Raw genomic sequence first — 24,829 nt, 5'->3', positions numbered from 1 at the left:
ATAATGCAGTCATATGACGAACCAGATATTGCTTTGAGATGGGTAGAATTAAAAACTTAGCTCTGCTACATGAGTGTAGCATCAATTACCTATTTAAGAACAGGTCATCAGGGAAAGCTGGGACACCCAGTTCCTGCCAGTCCAGATCTCTTAAGGCATACAACTTGTTGCTGAGAGTTTGAGCATAGGGACTGCTTCTTGAAGCCGCCTGCAACCAGTTGTTGGTTGCCTGAAATGAAGAGAGGTTTTATTTAGCTATAACATGATGAACTTCTCAAATATAAACAGTTCCACCAATACATTTGCCGCAAACTGAACACTGAGGTATCCTACAAGCCTCAGACAGGTCCACCAGAGGATCTTCAAGTGGGCCTAGTCTCTAATACCATAGTGGGCCTAAAAAAAAACCATTTGGAGTAGCCTTTGGAGCTAATCACTATGATATGAAATCTATTCAGCTTTACTGATGATATGGGGGTTAAGCCCCATAAATAATTTCCTCATGTGGATTCAAGGAACCCCAGTCTGACACTGCAAAAACAAAAGCAACTTTGCAAACACCTTTTAATACTTTTCTTGAGTTAAATAAATCTTATGCACCACTGTTCCCCGAGCAGAATTTTGAATTCTGCTAACGTTTTCATTCTGACCTCATTTTTCTCAGTGTTTTCTGCTGGATCAGTGTCTGCACAGAGCATGCTCACTAGGTTGGTGCTGCAGCCTAAGACATGTAGTATTTGTAGGCACTGTATAAAAGAGTCTTCCTCCAACCCCTGAGGCCAGGAACCCACAGGGAGAATATATTTAACCTTTTCTGTTTTCTGGACCAGGGATTTTAAGTGAAAATCTGTCTAGAAATGATGAGCCAGGGCCCCATGTTCTAGTCATGGTATGGAAAACTGGAAAATATTCAAAATCTCTGGGAAGAGCAGAAGATGCAACCATTAACGTGACCTTTATGCAGAGCACTTACTGGTATATCATTAAGAACTTACCACTATGGACTGCGAAGCAATATGACGGACGGTCATGTCGGTCTGAGCCACCTTATGATCTAGGACTTTGTTGGCATAGGTCTTTAGAGATTCGGGATAGCTGGCAAGGTCTGAGAATCTGATGTCTGGCAGGTTGGAGATGATCTTCTTCACGTTGCTGTTGGAGGTGGTGCTCCAGTCTAACTCAACCTTTTCATTGTCTGAAAACAAGAATATGTGCAGGTTTATCTCAACAGAATGAAGATTCGATAAATATCTAGAGAATCGTGCGTAATAGCCAGTAAACTTGTGATGCGCCTGTAGACCACGAGTCTACAAGTTTTGATAAAATGAACCTACCATAGGTGAATGCAAGGTTTTGTGAACCAGACAGGGCACAGATAGTGGCAGAAGACTTGAGCTGGAGGTTGAAATCGCTCAGTACTTTCTTGAGGATAGCATCTGCTTTGGCCTCCATATTTAGCTTTGGAATCAAAAGCTCTCCACTAAGGGAACCTTGAGTACGACCATCATAGCTGTGAATTAAAAAATAAATAAATATAAGGAAGGTTCAGTGGTGGCCAGTGCTGTAGAGGATGTGCTCGACTGTATGAAGAAACATCACCGGAGGGATTATTACGAGCACCACACTTCACTTCACATTCGTTACCTTCTGAGAAAGCCTAATTAATCAAAGTTCCTAATTAATCAAATTGAAGGCCCTGGATGGGACCCTCGGGATAATTTCAACAAAATCCCAAACGGTCGACTGACCAAAAATAAAGCCATTTAGGGGTCCCAACCCAATATATGTACAAATTAAAACTACATCTTTATTTTGTCATCCTTAAAACCTTATAAATGTGAAAAAAAGGAAAACCATGTGTAAATAAAACTATCAGAGGACAGTGGAACAGGGTCACCAATGGTTATTGTTAATAGTTTGTGTGGTGTTGTTATTATGAGTAGATATTCACCGTCACACCTCTTAGACTATATAGTGCTTTCTTTATACACTATCTGCTACTACCCAGCAGATATTATATTGGGTGGGGGTGCAAATACACCAGTTGTATTTGGTCTGAGATGTGTGATACCAACGCTATTCTATAATTCTATAACCATGATAATTCTATTAAATGCAATCTCTTGTCAATTGCTTGCATATCAGGGGCTAGGGGAAGCGGCTGCTTTGGGGCCCTGACCCATCCAGGAGCAGGAGGACTAAAAGATTGTCAGGGCCCCCTCAACAGTATTACACAATGAAATTATATACAGTGACAGTATAGACAGCATATAAAACGGAAGGAACAGCTGCCGGGCCTGGTCTGAGAGAGCGATCTTTACTAGCCACAGGAATGGGGGCAGCATGAAAGGAAGGGGTCGCTAAAAAATTACTGTGGGATGGAGGCCCATTCAAAAATTTGCTGTGGGGCCCAGTCATTTCTAGCTATGCCACTGATGCATATTATAAACGTACACTGCTGAATACATATTCACACAAGCCTGCATTGCTCAGTCCGATACAATGTGGCTACCAGATCAAGCACACTGATACAGAGTATCTTCTATACACAGGCAATTCCACAATTCCGGCACTAGGTGGCTACGTCACACACATACACCTCCTATTGCACATTATGCCGTCTCACGGTTCCTGTATTGATTGATTCCCCCCCCCCCCCCTCCAGTTATTAACAATAACCATTGGTGACCCTGTTCCACTGTCCTCTGAAAGTTTTATTTACACGTGATATTTCCTTTCTTTCAACACAATAAAGATGTAGATTTAATTTGTACATATATTGGGTTGGGACCACTAAAGGAATCTCTTTTTGGTCAGTTGGGATTCCACTGAGTTCCTGGCACAAAGGAAAGAGCTGACCAGATCTGGATATTTTTCCAGTTCCAAATACCTCATAAGGCCTGAATCACACCTACTCAGTTCTTGAGGCCAGTGTGATTCCTTCTTGAGGAAGAACTTCTACTTCTCCTTCCTGCTAGATCCCCTTCTGACGTTGGCTCTGCATCATGAACAGAATGTGTGTGTCCACCCAAAAGCTGGACACACACATTTGGATCAGGCATGTTTGTCGTCGACATTCCCTATTCTTTTGTTCTCGGGGAGATAAGCTGTCCCCAGAGGTCTCTGGCAGCCAATTCCTCCCCTCTTCCTAGTGAGAACCCAAGCCTACTCGGTGTGCTTTCCGCCTCCGCAAAAGATAGAACGTGTCTTTACCTTTTTGGCAAAATTCAGACTGCCGACCCATGTAACCCAACAAAACGCTTACCGTCATGTACATGGGGCCCTCACCGATCCCATGTACCCCAGTTTGAATGGAGCAGTAGTCACGCATGCATGTTTCTGCCCCTCCATTCAGCTCCATAGAGTTATCTCCAGTAGTTCCAGAGAGTTGAATGGGGAGCAAGTTAATATTCTGGTGCCTCCTAAATATCCCCAGTGTGTCTGTTTGTATAGGACTGCAGGTTTTGTTATGTCCATAAGTGATCCCTGGTGACCTACCTGACCTTTCCAGTGAAGGTGACTTCTGAGACCTGTTGGTTGTTGACTTCAGCAACCAGAGTGAAGGTTCTCTTGTCATTATTGTATTCATCAGTGAGTCTCACACTGCCACCAAGGTTGATGTTGGCTTTTGGGATTTCGAAGCTACTAGCCAGAGTAACCCGGTCGATGTTCTGAGTGGCGGTCAGCCTTGTCTCTGCTACCTTCAAGTCTGTAAAACAACATTTGTCAACCAATGGTGGTAATGAGATTACCAGGAACAGCGCCCCTTTTTTGCCAGTGGCCTGGAATTGCAGTTCAGCTCTATTCACTTAAAATAGGATACGCTGCAATACCAGACACAGCCAAAAGACAAGGGTGGCGCTGTTTCTGGAAAAAAATGAAATTTTTTATTTTATTATGCACAGCTCATTTAGAAATCTATATATACAGTATATAAAAAAAATATTCAGAAATGTAATTACCATCTGCTTGGAGGGCGATTTGAACAGTGTTGGTCACGTCATCTCCTTCCCTGTTGTTGCTGTAACTGGCAGTCAGGGAATATTCTTTCACTTCTCCCGTTGGCTGAATCTCCAGTTCATACCTTGCAAAAATAAGCAAAACATTTTTTATTTTTTTAATCTTTTTCCTAAAATTATAATACCTCCCTTCCACAAAAGAAAAAAAATACAGGTACTAGTGGTATACCCCATACAGAAGCCACCCACACCACTGCTATTGTGGGCAGACAGCGACTCGAACCGTGACCTGCGCTTCCCTTTAGGATAACATTCTGCTTACCTGCAGATGCCACTAGGGGGAGCGCACTATACAGATTTATACAGCTCCCAATAACTTCAATACCAGCTGTATACATCCATATCCAGTGAGCTCCCCCTAGTGGTGGCTTCAGGTGCTCATGAAGAAACTACATGGTTGTGTGAAGTAAATCAGAGGATTTGGAGCTCTGTCTAGGAAACACAGAGCTTCAGACCCTATACATTTTTTTTGCTTTTCACACTTTCAAATTCATGAAAACTGAACTAATAGCATCGCTGGGGACATAGACCGACGTGACTGTGCTGTCAGCGCTGATTATTATGCTGATGCTATACATAAAATGCATAAATCACATCTGATTATGTGCAAATTTAAGTGAAAATATCAATCACCTGGCCTCTCCAGTGAGGGGGAAGTATGGAGCACTGTCTATAGAGCTGGCATTAGAATATCCAATGTTTATGCAGTAGTTAGCCCCGGTGAAAAGAGGCCTGCAAGTCATCTGCTCCTCTCTGTTCTCAACGATGGAAGGCATGACCTCAGTCTTGGATGCAAAGACCAAATTGACTTTGTGGCTAAGTAAGGACGAAGAACAAATTGTTATTTACAGCATTGTAATAAGATCTGTCTATTATCTACTATATCTATCTATCTATCTCATATATATCTCATATCTATCTGCCTGTCTATAACTCTCTATCTATCTATCTATCTATCTATCTATCTATCTAACTATCTCACATCTATCTATCTAACTCTCTTATCTATCTCATATATATCTCATATGTATCTAATATCTATCTATCTATCTACTGTCTATCTATCTATGTAATATCTATCTATCTCATATCTATCTATCTATCTATCTACCTCTCATATCTATCTATCTATCTATCTATCTCACATCTATCTATCTATCTATCTATCTATCTATCTAGCTAATATCTATCTATCTATCCATCCACTTATCTACATAATATCTATTTATCTATCTGGTACTTACTTGATGCTGAAGAGTTTTGTTGGTGTAGTGGGTGCAGGCATTGAGAACTTGAACTGTCCGTCTTTCAGAGAGATCCGTGCCTGGACCCCGCATTCGTGGTAGATGTTGGTGTTCATCTGAACTGCGTGCTTGGAAAACTCAGGAATCTGAATTCCCATTTGAGTAACAAACTCTACTGCAACTGCAGGTTTCAGGGAAAATTCGGCCTTTGCCTGTGGAGAAAATACAAGCCAAATATAATATAGGGTACGTCTGATTTAGAAAATTCATCTTCAACTATGAACTCTGATCTAATTGAAGAAAGCAGCTACAAAGAGTGTCTCCGGCTCTGGAGGACCCAAATTGTCCATGTATTACATCATTAGCATAGAAATGTGTAATGCTTCATTTCTCCTGTGTTGACGCTGCAGGAAATTGGAACATTGTTGGATCTCCAACAGATTACAGCTGATCACTGCAGGTCCCAGAAGCAGGAAAACCGTTTACCGGCCTATCGTCCTAGGTCCTTTCTACTGTCCAAAGTGGACAACCCAAAAAATCAGTACTTACGTTCCTGTTTCCAAATTTCATTCCAGCCTTTGTACCCGGAGCAATTATTCCAGACAAAGAGACTTGGAGCTGAAGACCTGATCCAGTTGGAAGGGAGAATTTATTGTCCATGAAGATGTAGTGGATGAAGAGGTCACTGTCAGCCCCGCTGGAGAACATCTGTGCCATCTGAAATAATACATATCAGGGATTAATACGGATGATGAACGAGCACTCTGGTCCGTACATTATTCTTATTATATCTCTCCATGGTCACAGATACATATGGATATTTTTCATTGACATGATCATAAAACTAAATGCATGATGCCCATCCTGCCTTTGAATAGTCTACAATGCACAGTGATAAGACCGCGGTTCCGTATCTGCCATCTGCTGGTCATAATATAGCACCGCAAGCATCATTTTCAATAACTGCATTTACTATATTTACATTTGCACCAATATCTGGTACATTTTACTCCAAAATATCGTCATTTCTGCCAGGATCTAGAACCAGTTGTGGACAGGATTTAGACACCTTTATGAAGTGTAGCTAAAATAATGCCTGTTTTCACTTGAAATTACATCTAGACCTAGAGATTAGACTAGCCTTTACAGACTGTTATATTGTCTACAGCTGCATTAACCATTCTGCTGGCTTCAGAGCTGAAATCTCTTATGTGATTTTTCTTTGTCAACGATTTTAAAGAGCTTTTTCTAATGTGAAAAACTAAATGTTCCAATGCATTGCTGGAGGTGCTCAAATGAAAGTAGCCTAAGCTGTTAGGCCCCTTTCACACGGGCGAGTTTTCCGTGCGGGTGCGATCCGTGCGGCGAACGTATGGCACCCGCACTAAATCCTGACCCATTCATTTCTATGGGGCTGTGCACATGAGCGATGTTTTTAACGCATCACTTGTGCGTTCAGTTGAAATCGCAGCATGCTCTATATTGTCCGATTTCAACGTGACGCAGGCCCCATAGAAATGAATGGGGTGTGTGAAAATCGGATGGCATCCGCAAGCAAGTACGGATGCCGTGCGATTTGCACGCATGGTTGCTAGGAGACCATCGGGATGGAGACCCGATCATTATTATTTTCCCTTATAACATGGTTATAAGGGAAAATAATAGCATTCTGAATACAGAATGCATAGTAAACCAGCGCTAGAGGGGTTAAAAAAAATAAAAAATAAATTTAACTCACCTTAGTCCACTTGCTCGCGAAGCCGGCATCTCCTTGTGTCTCCGCTGCTGATGAACAGGACCTGGGGTGAGCTACTCCATTAAATAGAGCTTAAGGACCTTCGATGACGTCACTCCGGTCATCACATGATCTTTTACCATGGTGAATCACCATGGTAAAAGATCATGTGACGTACCATGTGATGACCGGAGTGACGTCATCGAAGGTCCTTAACCTGTATTTAATGGAGCAGCTCACCCCAGGTCCTGTTCATCAGCAGCGGAGACACAAGGAGATGCCAGCTTCGCGAGCAAGTGGACTAAGGTGAGTTAAATTTTTTTTTTTTTAACCCCTCTAGCGCTGGTTTACTATGCATTCTGTATTCAGAATGCTATTATTTTCCCTTATAACCATGTTATAAGGGAAAATAATACAATCTTCAGAACATCAATCCCAAGCCCGAACTTCTATGAAGAAGTTCGGGTTTGGGTACCAAACATGCGCGATTTTTCTCACGCGAGTGCAACGCATGACAATGTTTTGCACTTGCGCAGAAAAAATCGCGCATTTTCCCGCAACGCACCCGGCTCTTATCCGGGCAAAAAAAATGACGCCCGTGTGAAAGGGGCCTTAGAGGATTTTCTGTCAACAAGCTTGCTGACTGTTTCCACTGAAGACCGAAATTGTGGATACCTGTCCTTAAAGTGGTGTTCATAGTAACATAGTACATAAGGCCGAAAAAAGACATTTGTCCATCCAGTTCGGCCTGTCATCCTGCAAGTTGATCCAGAGGAAGGCAAAAAAACCCTGTGAGGTAGAAGCCAATTTTCCTCACTTTAGGGGAATAAAAATTCCTTCCCGACTCCAATCAGGCAATCAGAATAAATCCCTGGATCAACGATCTCTCTCTCTAGTAGCTATAGCCTGTAATATTATTACGCTCCAGAAATACATCCAGGCGGATACATGTTCAGGTGGATATATCCTGTAAGGTGTGCTTCTAATTTTAAGAAGGACCCCCTTAGATATGGACAGGAGATCACATCTTCTTGTTAGATGCCTACCTTTGCAGGGAGATTCTGTGTAGATTGGAAGCTCTTCAGCAAAACATTTCCCAGAGTCTTTAAGTCGCCAAACTTAAAGTAACCCAGTTCTTTCCCGAGGATGGCCAGGTAAGCCTTAGCCTCTGGAGCATCACTAGATCTCACTTCCTTTATCAGCTTTTCCATGCTGTAGAGGAAGGCCTTCTTCAGATCCTGTAGAACATGGAGACACATAAGGGTCCGTGTTGGAAGATATACATTGTGCATCTCTCTACGGTCAACCATCACATCATGTTGTGTCCTACAACCACATATTTACCTGGTTCTGCTGGTCCTGTCTGGAGACACCAAACCACTTGTACAAAACTTCGGTGACCTTGTCAGGAACTTTTCCATCCATCCAATACAAGGCCTTGGTGGTGCAGTCTGGGAAAAATCCATCCTTACCGAACAGGGCATCAAGCGTTGGTTCAAAACCTTTACCTTCTACCCCGATCTGTGGAAAACAAGAAAATCTGTATTATCAGAGAGCAGATACCGTGAGCGGACCTACGTCTTGAAGGTTTCTAGATGGTCACCTCTTGGGTCAGATGCCCCTTACCTGTTGGATCTACTGATACAATCTGAATATTGTCATCTGAAAATGATTTCCAGAGTTGAGTTTGTCACTTAAAGGGATTATCTCACAAGGGCAATTGCTGTCCAAACATCTATTAGAGCATGTGGATGTTTTAGAAGATCAACTCTAAAGTTGCTTCCCAACATTTACGTCCTTGTTGGAGACATTTTTTACCTGGAGAACACCCATAAGCCCCAAATTGCCCATGTTCATGCACCTTTACATAAGCCCCACCCATTTTGCCCCTGTTGGGATGTATGCGGATTGGGGCCATCTATGCATCGTAATGGGAATGATCAGGGGAGGAATCCTCCCTCTGCCAAAACAATTTTCTGGGGGTCTCATGAGCTGGATACGTGCACATTTCTGCTCCCATGTATTAAAAGGGCTGTATGTGATGAGACAACCCCTTTAACACAACCTACTGTGTTGTGACATCACAACATGTTATCGCCAATTCCATGACAAATTTAGCTCTGCTACATCTGAATCTCTTCATCAGCTATCAGCTTGTATCACATGGCCTCTTTCACACAACCGTATGTCTTTTTCTGTGGTTTCTGCGGTCTGTTTTTCACGGATCCGTTTTTCCGCTTTTTGTTTCCGTTGTATTTCCGTTTCTGTTCCGTTTTTTCCGGTCCGTTTTTCCGTATGCCATATACAGTATACAGTAATTACATAGAAAAAATTGGGCTGGGCATAACATTTTCAATAGATGGTTCAGCAAAAACGGAACCGATATGGAAGGCATACGGATGCATTTCCGTATGTGTACCGTTTTTCTTGCGAACCCATTGACTTGAATGGAGCCACGGAACGTGATTTGCGGGCAATAATAGGACATGTTCTATCTTTCAACGGAACGGAAAAATGGAAATACAGAAATGAAAGGCATACGGAGTACATTCAGTTTTTTTTTGCGGAGCCATTGAAATAAATGCAAAAATGGCCCATAATAGAAAAAAAAACGGTCGTGTGAAAGAGGCCTTAGGCTCCTTCTTTCAGCACTGCTGCATCTTATCATGATATAAATTATAATGAGTTGTGTTAAATGACAAAATTGTCTCAACTATATCTACACCGATGGTTGGTGTAACAGATGGGATTCCAGAGGTTGCATTACCTTCCAGCTCTGCTACATACATACAGCGAGTCTCCTTACCTCAAACATATCCACAGACTGTCCGAACACGTTCAGGGTCGTCTCCAGCATGACTTCTCTGGGCATGTAGCCGGTAAAATCGTAAATGATGCTTCCTTCCACTTTAGCCCCTAAATTCTCCCCTGACCCGGGAATGTCCACAGTTTTGGAGATTTGGTAATTCTTGGACACTTTGGTGAAGTCGTTGACGATTGCGGGGACACCGCTTGACTTGAGGGCTTCGTCTAGTTTGCCTTTCAGCCTACGAATCAAAGTGCTCGGTGAATCGGGACCCTAGGACACCAGCAGAAGACCTGGGATCCTGGTACAGAGCTCCAAACTCCCAGCTTCCCTTCACACAGAGTTAAAGGGGTATTCCTGCAATTCATATTTATTTCCTATCCACTGGAAATGTCATGAATGTCTGATTGCTGGGGCCCTTGCTGATCGCTAGGATGGGGCTCTCCAGCCCTACATTCCCTATATACAGTCTGTTGGGGGAGGAGTTTGAGAGGATCGGTGGATGAGCATGCTCCCTGCCGCTGCATTCAATGTACATGAGACTGATGAGAAAAGCTGAGCGCTATATTCCACCAGTCCAGTAGAGTCTGAATGGAGCGGTAGCAGGCATGCTCGACCAATGCTCTAGTCAGACTTGGAAGGGGGTCTCTAGTGATTGGTGGGGGTGGCAGTCAGACACTTATTACCTACCCTGTGAATCCATGATAGCTATCAATTGTGGGAGTATCTCTTTAAATGAGAAAATTCTGGATTCCTGCGATCACCACTAGGGGGAGCTCCCTGCATAGGGATTTATACAGATATTGAACTCAATGGAAGCTATATGCACTGGTTTTTACTAAGCTCCCCCTAGTGGTGACGCAGGCAGCCACAATTTTATAATTCTAGGACCATGAGAAGGAAAAGCATGGGATTTGGAGCTCTGTATAATGAAATGTTATGTAATAATCAGCACAGAAGATTCATTTTAAACATGTTATGAGATAGATTAGGTAAATGACGTGTCTCGCTGCTCTCTCTGCTGTACTTACTCCTGCATTTCCGGTGCTTGGGAGTTCTGAATGTTCACAAGGTGAGAGGCAACAAAGTTCTTCACTTGCTCGTTGTCATCCTTATTGAGGGAGCGAACGACCCTGCGAAGGTCGGACTGTGAAGGGTTCTTCATCAGGATGAGGTAGGCTGCCAGCCTCTTTTGGACTGGAGAGTTTCCATCTTGGAAGACTTGGACAAGCGCGCTCCGAGCCTGTGTTAGAAACGATGAAAAATACGACTCAGCAGGGGGCGACGACGAGCACAGAGAATGCTCCTCAGGCTAGTGAGAACCTGTACACAGGGGAAATCCTCCCCACGTCTAGCTCAGTGGGAATTAACCCTCGGGACTATGGGTAGAACATTGACGGAAGTAACTCACCTCGTCTGTGATGGACATTTTGCGTAGAGCCTGAATAGCTGCCTTCTGCACATCGTATGACGGCGCCTGGCTCCTGACACATTTCAAAATGGATGACTTGATCTGTGGATTGGCCGCTTCCAAAACATTGCCCATAATTCCAATTGCCTGAGGATTAAAAAAAAAAAAAAAAAAACACAGTATGAGATATGTACAATGGCCATTAAAGGATAGGTCATAAATATCAGATCGGTAGGTACCCCAGGAAGCTGCGGCCTCTTCCTCGGCCTTCACCTCCATTGGTCACACGGCTTTTCTGCATATCAGTTCCATTCAAGTGAATGGGACTGAGCTGCAATACCACGCACGGCCACTATACAATGTGCGGCGCTGTGATTGGTAATGTGTAAAGAGACGGTGGCACTCAGAGGAGCTTCAAACAGCCGATCAGTGAGGGCGCTGGGAGTCGGGCCCCCACCCATCAGATATTGACGGCCTCTCCTAATTCCCAGAAAACCCCTTTAAGACTTCCCAATGTTATTACAGCCCGTACCTTAAGAGTCAGGAAGGTTTTGTCTTGGTCTCCGGTACATTCATTGTCAATGAGGGAGGACATGAAGTCGGCCGTATCCCGTAACTCCGGAGTGATGGTGCTTCTGTCTTCATAGAAGCTGGTGACATTAGACATGGGGAGGGTTAGAGGCCAATTCCTGGTGTATATTATCTCATATCTCATTTTATATTCGGCGCTAATGGAGTTTGCTTCCATGTTAAAGTTCAATGAAGCTAAAGGGGCATTACAAATACAATTATCACATAGCCACAGGATGTGTTTCCCTCATATGGGCGGACAAGGGCTCCTAAGATCCCTATGTTGGAAGCAAAATGGCTTGTGGTGCCATATTCAGGAGGAAACCTATTGGAGAGATTGAATTCTATGACATTTTATTCTAATATTAGCAATAAACTTCGTTTTACTACATGGCTTTTATTTTTATATTACAGTGATGTGCAATATCTATTGTCACCACAAGATGTCACTGTTGCACTTCTTCTCTGTAGCACTTCCTTATACTGGCTAGTAACTTTTATATGCGCTGATACATTGTAGCAAAGTGTCAGGACAAGAGAGAATTATGTCTGCACTTCAGGCAACTGTTGCAAACCCTTAGCTGTTAGAAGCCACAAAATGTGTATTTTTTTATTTTTTAGTTTTATTGGCTAAAATAAAGGGGCAGTCTTATCACAGAAAACACCTTTAACATGTTCTCCACTACGCTGGTTCCTTAGACCCCTGGCAAACAGCTATTTTTTGCCAGGGGATGGTTTCACCTCTCTGTCTTATAGAGTTGGGGACCCTTCCTCTATAAGGTCCATATGATACACACGGACAGGGGTCATCCTCAAGGAACGGCCCCTTGAATAGTATATACGGCAGGTATTATGAAGCCGGTCTACACTATACGATAAGGATTTATGTTCCCATTTATATCACTGACGTCTATTTTCCGCTTTGCTCCTTACTTGTTGACAGCGTGGCTCAAGGCATAGAACGAAGCTCTGCTTTGCATGTACTGGGCCATGTTCAGAAGCTCGCGAAGACGCTTGGTGCACGGCGACGGCAAAAGTCCAAGTGCGTAGGTGACGGTGTCGCTCAGTACAGGTGACACACCTCCGGAGCGCAGCACCTGAAGGATAGCTCCAAAACATTCAGGAGTCCCACACTGGGTCAGGGCTTGCAGTGCGATAGGGCTGGAAAAATTAAAATATAATGAATATAAGAATTACGTAAAGAATACAAATCCATTATAATGATGATAACCTTCTGATACACGATCTTCTATCCTTCAGTGTTATTCTATAGGAATGTAGTGCAATGCTGACATCTAGTGGCCATAAGTGGAACTTCCATACTGACTGGCTGCAATTTTCCGGATTAGGCCACTAGAGAGGGTGATTTGGACTATGTAGAAAACAATAGAGAGCAGACAGGACTCCTCCGCAGAGTTGTCTTCTCTGAAATTAGTAGGAAGCAATGCATATAAGCAACCTTCCTTGGGTTGTGCTATATGGAATAAACCCCCCTGTGTAGGAAACCCAAAATATTTGTAGCTCATGTGACATCACAGTCCCTTTTGGTAAGAAGGGTCAAGAAAAATAAGCTGATCAGAGGGTATGGCCTTCCTAGCAATCAGCTGTAATCTGTGGCAAAATCTGGCAGCAGGTGTTCAGTTTCCCTACAGCGCTCCTACAGGCCATGTGAAGCATTACACTTTTTTTGATTAAATGAACTGAATGGAGATGCTGGGTTCTCCAGAAAGAGATTGACACTCTCGTCAGTAGTTCTCTGATGGATGGACGCAGGACTCCACCATACGACATGAGAATTTCTTATTTCTAATCCAAACAATCCCTCAAAGTACCTTGACAGCTGCATCAGTCTTGGGACGAGGGGGCCAAGGGTCTCGTTGTTCAGGGTCTGCAGTGCGCTGACAAGTTTGCGGAACGTGTTTGCTCTCTGCTGGTTCAGCTCGGAGGATGATGATGCTTTTTGAAGCTCCATAAGGTTTTCCAAGACAGCATCTTCACTGGAAGAAGAAGACTCTGCAGCCTCCAGGGCCAGGCCTTTTACAAACTTGGAATCTACGAAGAATACGGGGACATGTGATAAATATGGATGTATAAGGGCTCATGCACACAAACTTATTTTTTGTCCCTGTCCGTTCTGGGGTTTTTTGTAGCCCGTATGCGGAACCATTCATTTTAATGCGGAAAAAAAAAACGGAAATGACTTGATGTATTACGGGTGTCACACGGATGTCATCCATTGTTTTTGCGGAATCGTACAGTTACATACGGACGTGTGCATGAGCCTTAACTATGTACCTGATTACTGATATTCTATCACCAGTATACAATTAGATAAAATCTCCAGACAGTGATTATGTGGTTCGCCACCTGCTGGACGATTTAGGAATTACAAGTTTAGCAATAATGCATAAAAACTGGTTCTTACCAGCAAACTCTCTGTTGTTGGTCTTTGAGGAGTCTTCCAGCTTCAAGGTCTGGGTCACTTTTGCCATCATGCCATACTGATTCCTACAATAAGTGGAAAACAATATATGGAGAGAATTATAAATGTGCTAATAGTCATCTGTACTCCTATTAGTTAGTGCAGGGACAAGGTGGCCGTGTGTGACAAAGGGATTCATAGAGCGCCCAAGAGAGAATCCCTGTTCTGTGCTGTCCCTAGCCTCATGCACTGGCCCCACGGGCCCTGAACTAGGCACAGTGGCTCCGATAGACTAAACCTGTAGATGGCGTAAGCTTAGACCAGTTGTCTAGACCTGCACCCGATCTATCACAGGGGCTCAGGCTGGATGATGAATGTGGTACGGGGAGAGGCACTTTACTCTATACCGGCTATTGTTGGCTTACTTTTAGACAGGTGTGCAATGAAGGTCCAGATGGGTGTTACTGCTGCCAGTATCAGAAAAGTGCAGGGACCCACAACTGGTAACACCCAGCTGTACCCTTACTGCCCCCTGATAGTAATTCATCCATAACTTCAAGCAGGAATAATAGAAGAATGGCACAACACAGAGCCATAAGAATAGAGGCTCCAGAATTGTTATTACACGAGGAATGCAAGTAGTTACTAAAACAGACATGTCAGGAGAGGTGACAGGTCCTCAAAGTCATCTTCACCTCACCAAACCCCTGCTGCTCCCATTCTGATGCTTCATGGTTTCTTATAGATTCCTTTACTATTTCACACCATGCCAAGCCTTCCTAACACCCTTATTTATAGGTTCTGTGGAAAGGGGCTTCCTGCAGCATAGGCTCTAACTATCCATAAGGGATGCAGTGAATCTGGCCTGAGGCCCCTCTATACAGGAGCCCTATAGCAGCGACAAGGGCTGCATCTATGCTATGTATACCCCATTCCTGGGTGGATGGTAGGTGGCTCATTCAGATTTTAGGTGCAGCTTCACAGAAAAAAGTTACGGTACGGTGTTATGTATAGAGTCATTTAGGGTTAACCCTTTGCAAAACTTTCTTTGCATTCATTGCACTTACTTATGTGAGAAGGGAAGGAAGAGATGAGTTTCCGTGCAGGATGCTTCCGTCACATGTCTTCTTTTTGTTTCGAGGTTGTACTGACAAGACTGGCTGCTGCTGACCAGCGTGGACAATGGGATATTCTGGGAGAAGAACATATGAAGTCATATAAACAGTAAAGCAACGAGCTTCAGGTATCTACATCTGTCAGACAAAGGCTGACCCTCCTCTACTAAACTGTACACACCAGTCCTTTAAAGATTGCGACAGGGCTGACGTAGTCTCTGTTTGGTGTGAACTGGTCGCATGTCTTCAGGTTTGTGCTGACGGTAACTTCGGAGCCTCCTTTCTTTCCTACGCTGATTTCGCTTTTACATTTTCCATACACAGTATCCTATAATAAAAGCGAGAGAAAGAAGAAAGAAATAACATAGGAAGGTGTGGAAATTATATTTAAGTGAAAGGAGCTGAGGTGCAATACGGGAAACAGACCATGGGTTTAGGTGGCGCTGTTTTTGGAAAAAGAGACAGTTTATTTTCTAATCTCAGACTAATTTCATAGTGAGTAAAGAACTGTCAGCAGAATAGCGCTGGAAGCCTGTACTTGGTAGAGATCCTCAGCCTGGGTCTGCTGACAGGTCTCAAACTTAAGTAGACGAGCCATTTAATATAATATATGAGCGCAGCTACATTTAACAGTGGTGGTCTTCAACTTGTGGATCTCCAGCTGTTTCCAAACTACAACTCCCAGCATCCCTTGACAGCCTTAACACCCAAAGTGCCACAGGTTGCGGTCTTCTGTTCTAAAGTCATGCCAGGTGTTCTTACCATGCCACCGGTCTCCTGTGTGTCATCTGGTACCAGAAGAGCTGAGATGATGCCTCTCTTAATATTCAGGGTATTTACAGGTTCCTCCTCTTTAGGATACAAAATGACCTGTTTCCCGTCCTGAACGCTGAAGTTGACGTCATACCTGGAGGGGAGGACATGTGGTGACATCATAAACATACAGTAAAATACAGTGCTATCAACAGTAGAAAAGATGAGGCTTTGTCCTGATGCCTAAGGTGTCTCATCAGCCCCTTGATGAAAGCTGTTCAATTATGAAGACTACCAGATGGAAAATATGATGATCTATGGCCACAGCCATTCAGATCTGATGCTTCTGTCTACAGTTCCCGTATTTACCCTCGTTAAAGGGGTTAGGCTACTTTCACACTAGCGTTGTTTTAATCCGGCGTTCAATTCCGACACTGGAACTGCCCGCCGGATCCGGAAAAACGTGTGAAAACGGATTACATTTGAATCCTGATCAGGCTTTCGATCACAATGGAAAAATGCATTGGAAAAAACGGATCCGCCATTTATGGACTTGAACTTTTTTTTCACATTTTTCGGGTTTAACATGCAAAAGCCGGATCCGTTTTGACTGAACACACAGGGCTGGATCCGGCGTTAATGCAAGTCAATGGGAAAAAAGCCTGATCAGGCGTTCAGTCAAAGTGTTCAGGCTTTTTGGCCGGAGGTAAAAATACTGCATGCTACGTTTTTCTGAAAAGCCTGATCAGTCAAAAAGACTGAACTGAAGACATCCTGATGCATCCTGAAGGACTGACTCTCCATTCAGAATGCATGGGGATAAAACTGATCAGTTCTTTTCCGGATTTGAGCCCCTAGGACGGAACTCAGCGCCGGAAAAGAAAAACGCTAGTGTGAAAGTAGCCTTACAGCACCTTTTATAATATTGGCTTTCAATATTGCGGATGATGTTGAAGGACCTATATCACTGATGTGTGGCCTGCTATGGAGTATCATTTCTCAGGGCTATCTCATCAAACTTACTTCTGCGACTTGCAGTACCACTTTTAACCACTAGTGACGAAAACGGTTTCCCATAGAAACCAGTGCAACAGCGCCCCCTTTTATATTCAAAGGCACCTGTTATAATATTGGCCTTTTATGTATAAATTTTAAGGCCGGACCCTTATCGCTGATGTGTGGCCTGCCATTTTCTACCATTTGTCAGGGATCTCTTCTTCACATTGTACCACTTTTAATCACTACTGACAAAAATTGCTTTCACCAGTGCTCCCATTTATATTCAAAGGCATCTGTTATAATATTGGCCTTCTTTATATGTATAAATCTTGCGGCAGGACTCTTATCACTGACATGCTGGGTCGCCATAGTCTACCATTTCTCAGGAATCTCTCCTTTACATTTTTCATCTGGCACTTGCAGTACCACTTTTGACCACTACAGACAAAAACAGTTTTCCATAGAAACCAATGCAACAGCACCCCCATTTACAGTAAATTCAAGCTGCCATCCTACGCCATAAAAATATTGATCTTCAAGGCACAATAATTTCGGACAGGAGATTATTTTATAAGTGGAAGCTCCTTCATTTTAACAAGTCCCAGTAGCTCTATACCAGTCTTAGTTTCTAATAATAGTAGCAATTGTCCCTTAAAAGCTCCTTCTCACTTACTTGGACATAGCAGTGGAGAAGTCTTCAGAGTTCTTCGCCTTCTTGTAGAGGGCTTTGCCTTCGGAGCTTACTCCGTACACCTCTCGCAGGGTGCACTGCTTTATCCTCAGGATGAAGTTACATGGTTGCGGCACTTCTAGCTCTACCTATGATACAAGATGTGAGGATATTTAGAAAAAAAGAATAAAGCTTCATGAATGGACCAATACCCTTATCTATGTGTAGTCCACTCCTGTCCGCTTACCTTGCAGTTAAACTTGGTCCCACTCTGTGAATCGGCCGTACCGCTCACCCCACTGGATGTGGTAGTCTCATAATTATATGTATATTTCCTAAGATGTCTGAATTTGATTGCATCTCCTGAAAAAAATATAAAATCAAACCTAGAGGGTAAATATGGAGACTCAAATTATATGACCTTCACATTAAAGCGGTATTGCCATCTCATAAAGGGATGGCATATCAGTAGGAACTGGTATCATTTTATGATTAGTAGAGGTTTGACCTCTAGGGCCTCTTACGATCCTGAAAATGAAGGAGCTGTGGCCCCTCTACACTCCTTCCCTGCACAGTGGACCCTAGTCCTCTGAGGTGCAGGACAGCTTCTTCCAAGTGAATGGGGCTGGTTGAAGGTCCTTGCGCAGCCAGATGACCTTGCGCCATTGTGCAAGGAGAAGGTGTAATGGGGCACAATGCTGCATCACTGCTGTGGTCCCTTACTTTTTAGGACCGGTGTAGGTCTCTGGTGGCTAACCTTCGGCACTCCAGCCATGGTAAGACTACAACTACCAAGATGCACACTTGCTTGGCTGTTCTCAGAACTCCACAGAAATGAATGGAGCATGCTGGGAGTTATAGTTTCACCACAGCTGGAGTGCCGGAGGTTAGCCATCACTGGTGTAGGTCTTGGAGGAAGTACTTCCACTTTATGAGATAGGAATATCCCTTTTAAATGTCTCTAAAACTGTTTTGAACTAACTCTTGACCTCTGCCAAACCATAACCCAACCCCATATCTACTTTTACCCAGAGCCAAATAGTTACATCAATAAATTCACAATGAGAGACGCATATATGAGTAAGCAGGGTGAGGCCATTTCATGTTTGCCACCCTATGCCCGGGCCTACTGATTTGCCTGACCTGACCTGATTTGCCTATCCAGTTTCTGGAAAGATGGGTGACAAACCAACAAGACTGAGATTAAAGACCCCCCTGGGTTTGCGCTCAACATTCTTAGGTACCGAAATGGAAAAATCTGCCTAGTCGTATATTGAAGGCTTCCTACTTCCATCTTACTGCATAACTAAGTGGATTTGCTTTCAGGAGCCGGGGAAAGCTGAGTGACCACTGTGATGGGGCCTGTGATGATGGCAATATTGTTTGTCACCTGCTTTTCCATACAGTGAACAAGGCTGTATAGATCAGGGTACCCCACTGGGGTCTTTGATGATGGCCATATTGGTTGTCACCAGCCGTACCAAAGAGAATGACTTAAAGATGCTGTCTGCTTTTTTTTAGACAGGTCCCTTGGCAATAAGCTGATCATAGAGATTATATCCCGATGCTGGGTCCCTTCAGTGAACAGCTGTAATTTGTGGGGAGTCTGACAGTAAGTGTTCAATTTCCCTGCAGCGCCTCTACAGGGGAAATTAAGTATTACACATCTCTCATTGAAATATTTGGGCTGTCTGTATAATGCATAGTCGCACTAAAGAGAGAGATGCTCCTTACAGCCACTCTCTGCTCTGGCTGATATTCATTTATCATTCTCGAAGAGGACATTTCAGGCCAACTCCTTATCAAGTATGAAATAAATACTCTATAAATTTACACATCGAAAAACAAGTTTGAGAAGCCATAAAGAGGATGTCAAATATCTATACGGCACAGAGATCCGATCAATCTTCTCTTGCCAACTGTGACCAGAAGATGAACCACGATTGGGAAATCATATGTGAATCTTTCCTTGTAATATGTCTGGTGAACACTAGAGGGCACTATTTGCTCACAATCCGCTGATGCAGCAGCGGTCATTTCCTAATGAACAGCAGTTTATCTCACACTTTGTCCTATATAGAACAACAGGTATCTCTTCCAGGGAGTCGCAATGGCCTCCAGCCTTCAATACAAAGGTTAAACACACAGTACAGGTCTCATGAATCCTGGGAAGATTATCTGCAATAAATAATTATCCACACTGATAGGGCAGGTATGAAGTCACCGCTGCCTGCTGTTTACCAGGCTGACTAGGACTTAGGTACCAGAGTCCATTCCAAAAGCAGATGGAAATTTTGTCACAAGACTGCAAATCAACTCGCCTGCTTTAACCCTTATGACTCCTGTAGTAAAACCTGCTGACTTTTAGTATTTATTTGCCCAAGTGCAGAATTTTTGCTTTAATTGATTGTATTACAATATATACAATAAAGAAAACATAATCTTACTCGAACAGCTAGGATTCTGGCTTTCCGTCCCATCTTCCTCTGCAAAATGTAAAGAAAAAATTCTTAGCTTTTTTTTTTTAAAATAACATATCAAAAGTGCTGCCTAGAGAGTTTAGTCGGTCTATGCTCAGCTGATCGCTGTGTTCTAAGAAGCTACAAACATACGAATGAGTCTATATAAACCCAGCATCAACTGAACGGTAAAAAAAGTAAACTGGAATGCCTTTACAGCAGCCTTCAGACACATTCTGCAGTTTTCTATATAGAAATGTCTATAAAGCCAAAGAAAAAAGCAGCACTGTGTGAACGGGCAGGAGCAAGCCTCCAGACCTCAGCCATGAGTCCACGCCATTAAAAAAAAGCAAAAATCAGCAGCACTGTAAAGGGATAATGTCAAGCTGGCTGAATAAAGTTTCCATCTCTTCTTCAGTTTATCCAATCACAGGGCTGTTGATTTTGTTTTTCTATTATATCTCAAAAAATATATATGTATAGGTATATAACTATCTCTAGAGATCTAGATAATGTGTTCAGCTTATTATCATTAATGTCAATACTATTAATAATAATAATAGCAATAAGAAAAAATAAAGAAAATGGTAAACAATTGTACACACAGGCTTTCTATAGTCAAGTTCCAACATCAATCTCACATCAATCACATCTAATAATGATTATTTATATATAGCGCCACCATATTCCGCAGCGCTTTACAATTTACAAGAGGGTTCATGTACAAAACACAAGATATCACAGCTAATATACAACTGAAAAACTAGGAGAGAGGGCCCCGCTCACAAGGGCTTACACATCAACCCATATACATACAAATCTATCTATCTATCCCAAAGAATTTAATATTACATTATAATATTATTCTTCATTTCATAGATTGTAAGCTCTTGTGAGCAGGCCCTCACTCCTAGTGTTTCAATTGTATATTACCCTGTCATTGCAATGCAATGTCTATGTTGATTTGTACATGAACCCTCTGAATTGTAAAGTGCTGTGGAATATGCTGGCGCTATATAAATAACTATTATCATTATTATTATTATTATTATTATTATTATTGTTTTTGCAAGTTAAAATATTTCCTTTTGAAGTACATTATAAAAACACGTGAAAAATGGTAATTATTATAACTAATAACTTTAATATTAGTGCTAATATTTATTATCACTAATATCATTATTAGAAATAATAATTACTGTCATTACCGTTACTTTACATTATTTCACACAGGTTTTTAGAGTCTACTTCCAGCACTTATTTCTATTAACATAATTAGAAAAACAAAAAAAAATATCTTAACTTTCTTTAACTTACCAAAAACAACTATATATATATATATATATATATATATATATATACACACATTATAAAGTATTATTGTTTTTAATAATAGGTTTAACCTAGCTTTTTTTTTTTTCTTTTAATACATACATCAATTATTATATGATGTAGATACAGGGAATACATTTAATAGGAGCGTATGATCCATGATTACATTTTTCATGCAATATTTTATACCATATTATTTCAATTTATGTATTTATTTTTAGCTATTACAAATACATCAATATAGTTAATATAAAAATAATAATAAAAAAAACATGGTTTAATAGTGTAATTTGCATGTTTTTAACTATTAAAACAATACACATGACTATACACTGTATAGGAAGCTGAAACAAGTGTCGGGGTCTCTTGGGTCAGTATTGTGTATATGTTATGAATCATGGTTTTTTATCTATGTGGGTGAGCCGCATGGTTTGATTTTGTATTTATTTATACTTGTTTTTCCATCCCACCTTCTCCATTACTTGCAGTGCTATAACTTGATGTCCCGACGTATTGTGTGCACTCTCCATGTGGTTGTGTCTGTCTTTGCCAATTTATGCATCTATTAATTTGATTATTGGATATACATTTTTGTATTATATCTGTGTATATGCTGAGTGTCTGGGTTTGTCCCATCTAGGAGCCACTGTATATACTGATGTTTGCTGCCTGTTTTATTTCCATTATTTTGTACTGAAGACTCTTTTATGTAATACTTCACCAGCTTCAGTGTCTCGGGAAGCAGCGCTCCTCAATCATCCTTGTTATAGCATACGCCTTTCCAATTAGTCTCAGATCTTACAAATGGACATCTATAGAGTTGCCTTAAAATGAATACTTCCTCAAGTAGGTCCATTACTTACGGGCTAAGATGCAACTGCTGGCGAACAGCACAAGGAGCAAGAGCGTCCTACTGTCCATGATGAGCTATTACAGCTCTCAGGAGCTCTTCTTATCTGCCTCGTATGCCAATCCTGGCTTCTTGTCTTGTGTCCCAGGGAGAGAATGAGCTTATTGCCTTGGGCATGAATTTATATAGGCAGGAAAACCAGCTGAGTTATTGTGTTTGGGAGTTCAGAGTAAATTGCAAAAGGTCCAAAGGGTAAAGTTTTGCCTGGGAGATTAGTGTGATGACCTGGGCCTAGAGCTGGGAAAACAGCAGTAAGAGTGATCATGACAGGAGCACCAGAGAGACTATATATACTATATGCACTATATGTATTACATATACATAGTGCTTTATACACTCCTATCAGCCAGTAGATTACATATGAATGAATAACACTGATTGTTTCCCTACAATGACACCTGTCACGACGAGGGATATATTAGGAAGCAAGTGAACAGTCCGTTCTTGAAGTTGGTGTGCTAGAAAAGTGGGCAAGTGTAAGGATCTAAGTGACTATGACAAGGGCCAAATTGTGATGTGTGGATGACTTGGTCAGAGTATCTCCACAATGGGTGTTCCTGGTATGAAATGGTTAGTACCTACCAAAAGTGGTCCAAGGAAGGACAACCAGTGAACGGCGTCATGGATGCAAAAGGCTCATTGTTGAACATGGGGAACATAGACTAGCCCGTCTGGTCCAATCCGCCAGAGAGCTACTGTAGCACAAATTGATGGAAAAGTTAAAGGGATTGTGCAGCGATTTATATTGATGACCTATACTCAGGATAGGTCATCAATATCTGATCAGCGGGGGTCCAACACCTGGCACCCCCGACAATTGAAGAGAAGGCGGTGCTCCATGCAAGTGCTTGTAATTCTACCACACCGCCGATCCACAGGAGACGATGCATAGTCTAATGACCAGGAAGCGGCACTTGCATGTAGCGCTGCCTCCTTGTCAAACAGCTGATCGGAGGGGGTGCCAGGTGTCGGACTCCCGCCGATCAGATATCGATGACTTATCCTGAGGATAGATCAATATAAATTGCTGCAAAACCCCTTTAATGCTGGCAGAAAGGTGTCAGCTGTATAACTGTAGACTTAAAGTGTGATCACGCTGACCCCTGTCCACTGCAGAAAACACTTAGAATGGGCACGAGAGTATAAAATGGAAGAATGCGACCTGGTCTGATTAATCACGGTTTCCTGATGGGGGGGCATGTGCGTCACATTACTGGGGAAGAGCTAGAACCAGGATGTACTATTTGAAGAAGACAAGACAACGTAAGTAGTGTTATACTCTGGGCAATGTTTGGCTGGGAAAATTTGAGTTCTGGCATTCATGTGGATGTGACCAATACCACCTACTTAGACAATGTTCAAACAAGTACCCCCTTTATATCAACCATGCCCCCTAATTTCAGTGGCCTCTACAAGCAGGATAATGTCCCAGCCACACTGCAAACATTGCTCAGGACTGGAGTGAGGAACATGATAAAGAGTTCAAGGTGATGACTTCCAAATTCCCCAGATCTTGATCTGATAGAGAATCTGTGAGATGTACTGAAAAAATACTGATCCATGAAGGCCCCAAATTGTAACTTAAAGGACTTGGTGGCAGATACCAACAGACACCTTCACATATCTTGTGGAGTCCATGCCAAGATGGGTCACAGCTGTTTTTTCGACACAGGGGAACCTACACAATATTTTAAATGGTTAAATGTTATGGGTAAATTGATTAAGGGTTGGATTACAGTTGGTGGAGGATTCTGGGGGAAAAAAATCTGTGGAAAACAAGAGTAACATATAAAGTATGCTATTCCTGAGATTTCTAAAGTGTTTATTTCAGGGCAAAATGAGGAGATTACAGAAGGAAGTGCTATATTTAGTGTTCCTTTAAATATTGAGAGCCCATCCTATGTTTGATTGTGGGTGGGTGACCCCTACCGATCAGCAGAATGAAGGGGCCTATGGCCTGATACACTGAGGAGAGCTGTACAATATACCGATATGTAGGTCCAGGCAAAGGGGAGCAGACATGAAATGATATCACTCTGAGAACTTAAAGGGAAGCAGTCACCATGATTTTGGACTATTATCTTACGTAATACATGAGTAGATAAGGAGTCCAAGTCTTAGTTTTTTTTTATTTTCCTACTACACCCCATTAATCATCAAAGCTGTGCTAAAATAAACTGTCTGGAATGCTGTACCATGCCAATGTAATGGACAGGACTCATTTGCCATGTATTACAGTGGAGCTCTAAACTGTACAGCAGATAATGTCCAAGATCTTGCTGAGAGATTCCCTTTAAAGGAATGTTCTGGGCCTATCTTTAGCATAGGGCATTAATGCTTGAATGGAGAGGTTTCCACCCTTGGGACTCCCACCAATCAGCCTG

General features: G+C 42.3%; 1 protein-coding gene across 1 annotated transcript in view; it reads right to left on the bottom strand.

The window, feature by feature from the left end:
* The window catches only part of APOB (apolipoprotein B), a 36,002-nt gene extending 13,467 nt beyond the window's left edge, over positions 1–22,535 (bottom strand). The window contains exons 1-24 of the mRNA XM_044289336.1: positions 22,399–22,535; positions 20,192–20,230; positions 17,992–18,107; positions 17,748–17,893; positions 16,085–16,229; positions 15,504–15,650; positions 15,275–15,399; positions 14,211–14,293; positions 13,618–13,837; positions 12,719–12,946; positions 11,748–11,865; positions 11,216–11,362; positions 10,836–11,047; positions 9,805–10,045; positions 8,343–8,519; positions 8,045–8,236; positions 5,813–5,980; positions 5,264–5,475; positions 4,653–4,835; positions 3,963–4,084; positions 3,499–3,709; positions 1,335–1,510; positions 996–1,195; positions 90–229 (exon numbers count right to left, since the gene is read on the bottom strand). Of these exons, the coding sequence (XP_044145271.1) occupies positions 90–229; positions 996–1,195; positions 1,335–1,510; positions 3,499–3,709; positions 3,963–4,084; positions 4,653–4,835; positions 5,264–5,475; positions 5,813–5,980; positions 8,045–8,236; positions 8,343–8,519; positions 9,805–10,045; positions 10,836–11,047; positions 11,216–11,362; positions 11,748–11,865; positions 12,719–12,946; positions 13,618–13,837; positions 14,211–14,293; positions 15,275–15,399; positions 15,504–15,650; positions 16,085–16,229; positions 17,748–17,893; positions 17,992–18,107; positions 20,192–20,230; positions 22,399–22,456 (3,806 nt within the window). The 5' untranslated portion in view covers positions 22,457–22,535. The remainder of the gene's footprint in view (positions 1–89; positions 230–995; positions 1,196–1,334; positions 1,511–3,498; positions 3,710–3,962; positions 4,085–4,652; positions 4,836–5,263; positions 5,476–5,812; positions 5,981–8,044; positions 8,237–8,342; positions 8,520–9,804; positions 10,046–10,835; positions 11,048–11,215; positions 11,363–11,747; positions 11,866–12,718; positions 12,947–13,617; positions 13,838–14,210; positions 14,294–15,274; positions 15,400–15,503; positions 15,651–16,084; positions 16,230–17,747; positions 17,894–17,991; positions 18,108–20,191; positions 20,231–22,398) is intronic.
* Between the last annotated feature and the right edge of the window lie 2,294 nt (positions 22,536–24,829).

Source organism: Bufo gargarizans, chromosome 4, assembly GCF_014858855.1.
Source record: "Bufo gargarizans isolate SCDJY-AF-19 chromosome 4, ASM1485885v1, whole genome shotgun sequence".
Lineage (NCBI taxonomy): Eukaryota > Metazoa > Chordata > Amphibia > Anura > Bufonidae > Bufo > Bufo gargarizans.
The sequence above is the reverse complement of the archived record's forward strand: the minus strand, read 5'-3'. Positions and strand labels throughout refer to the sequence as shown.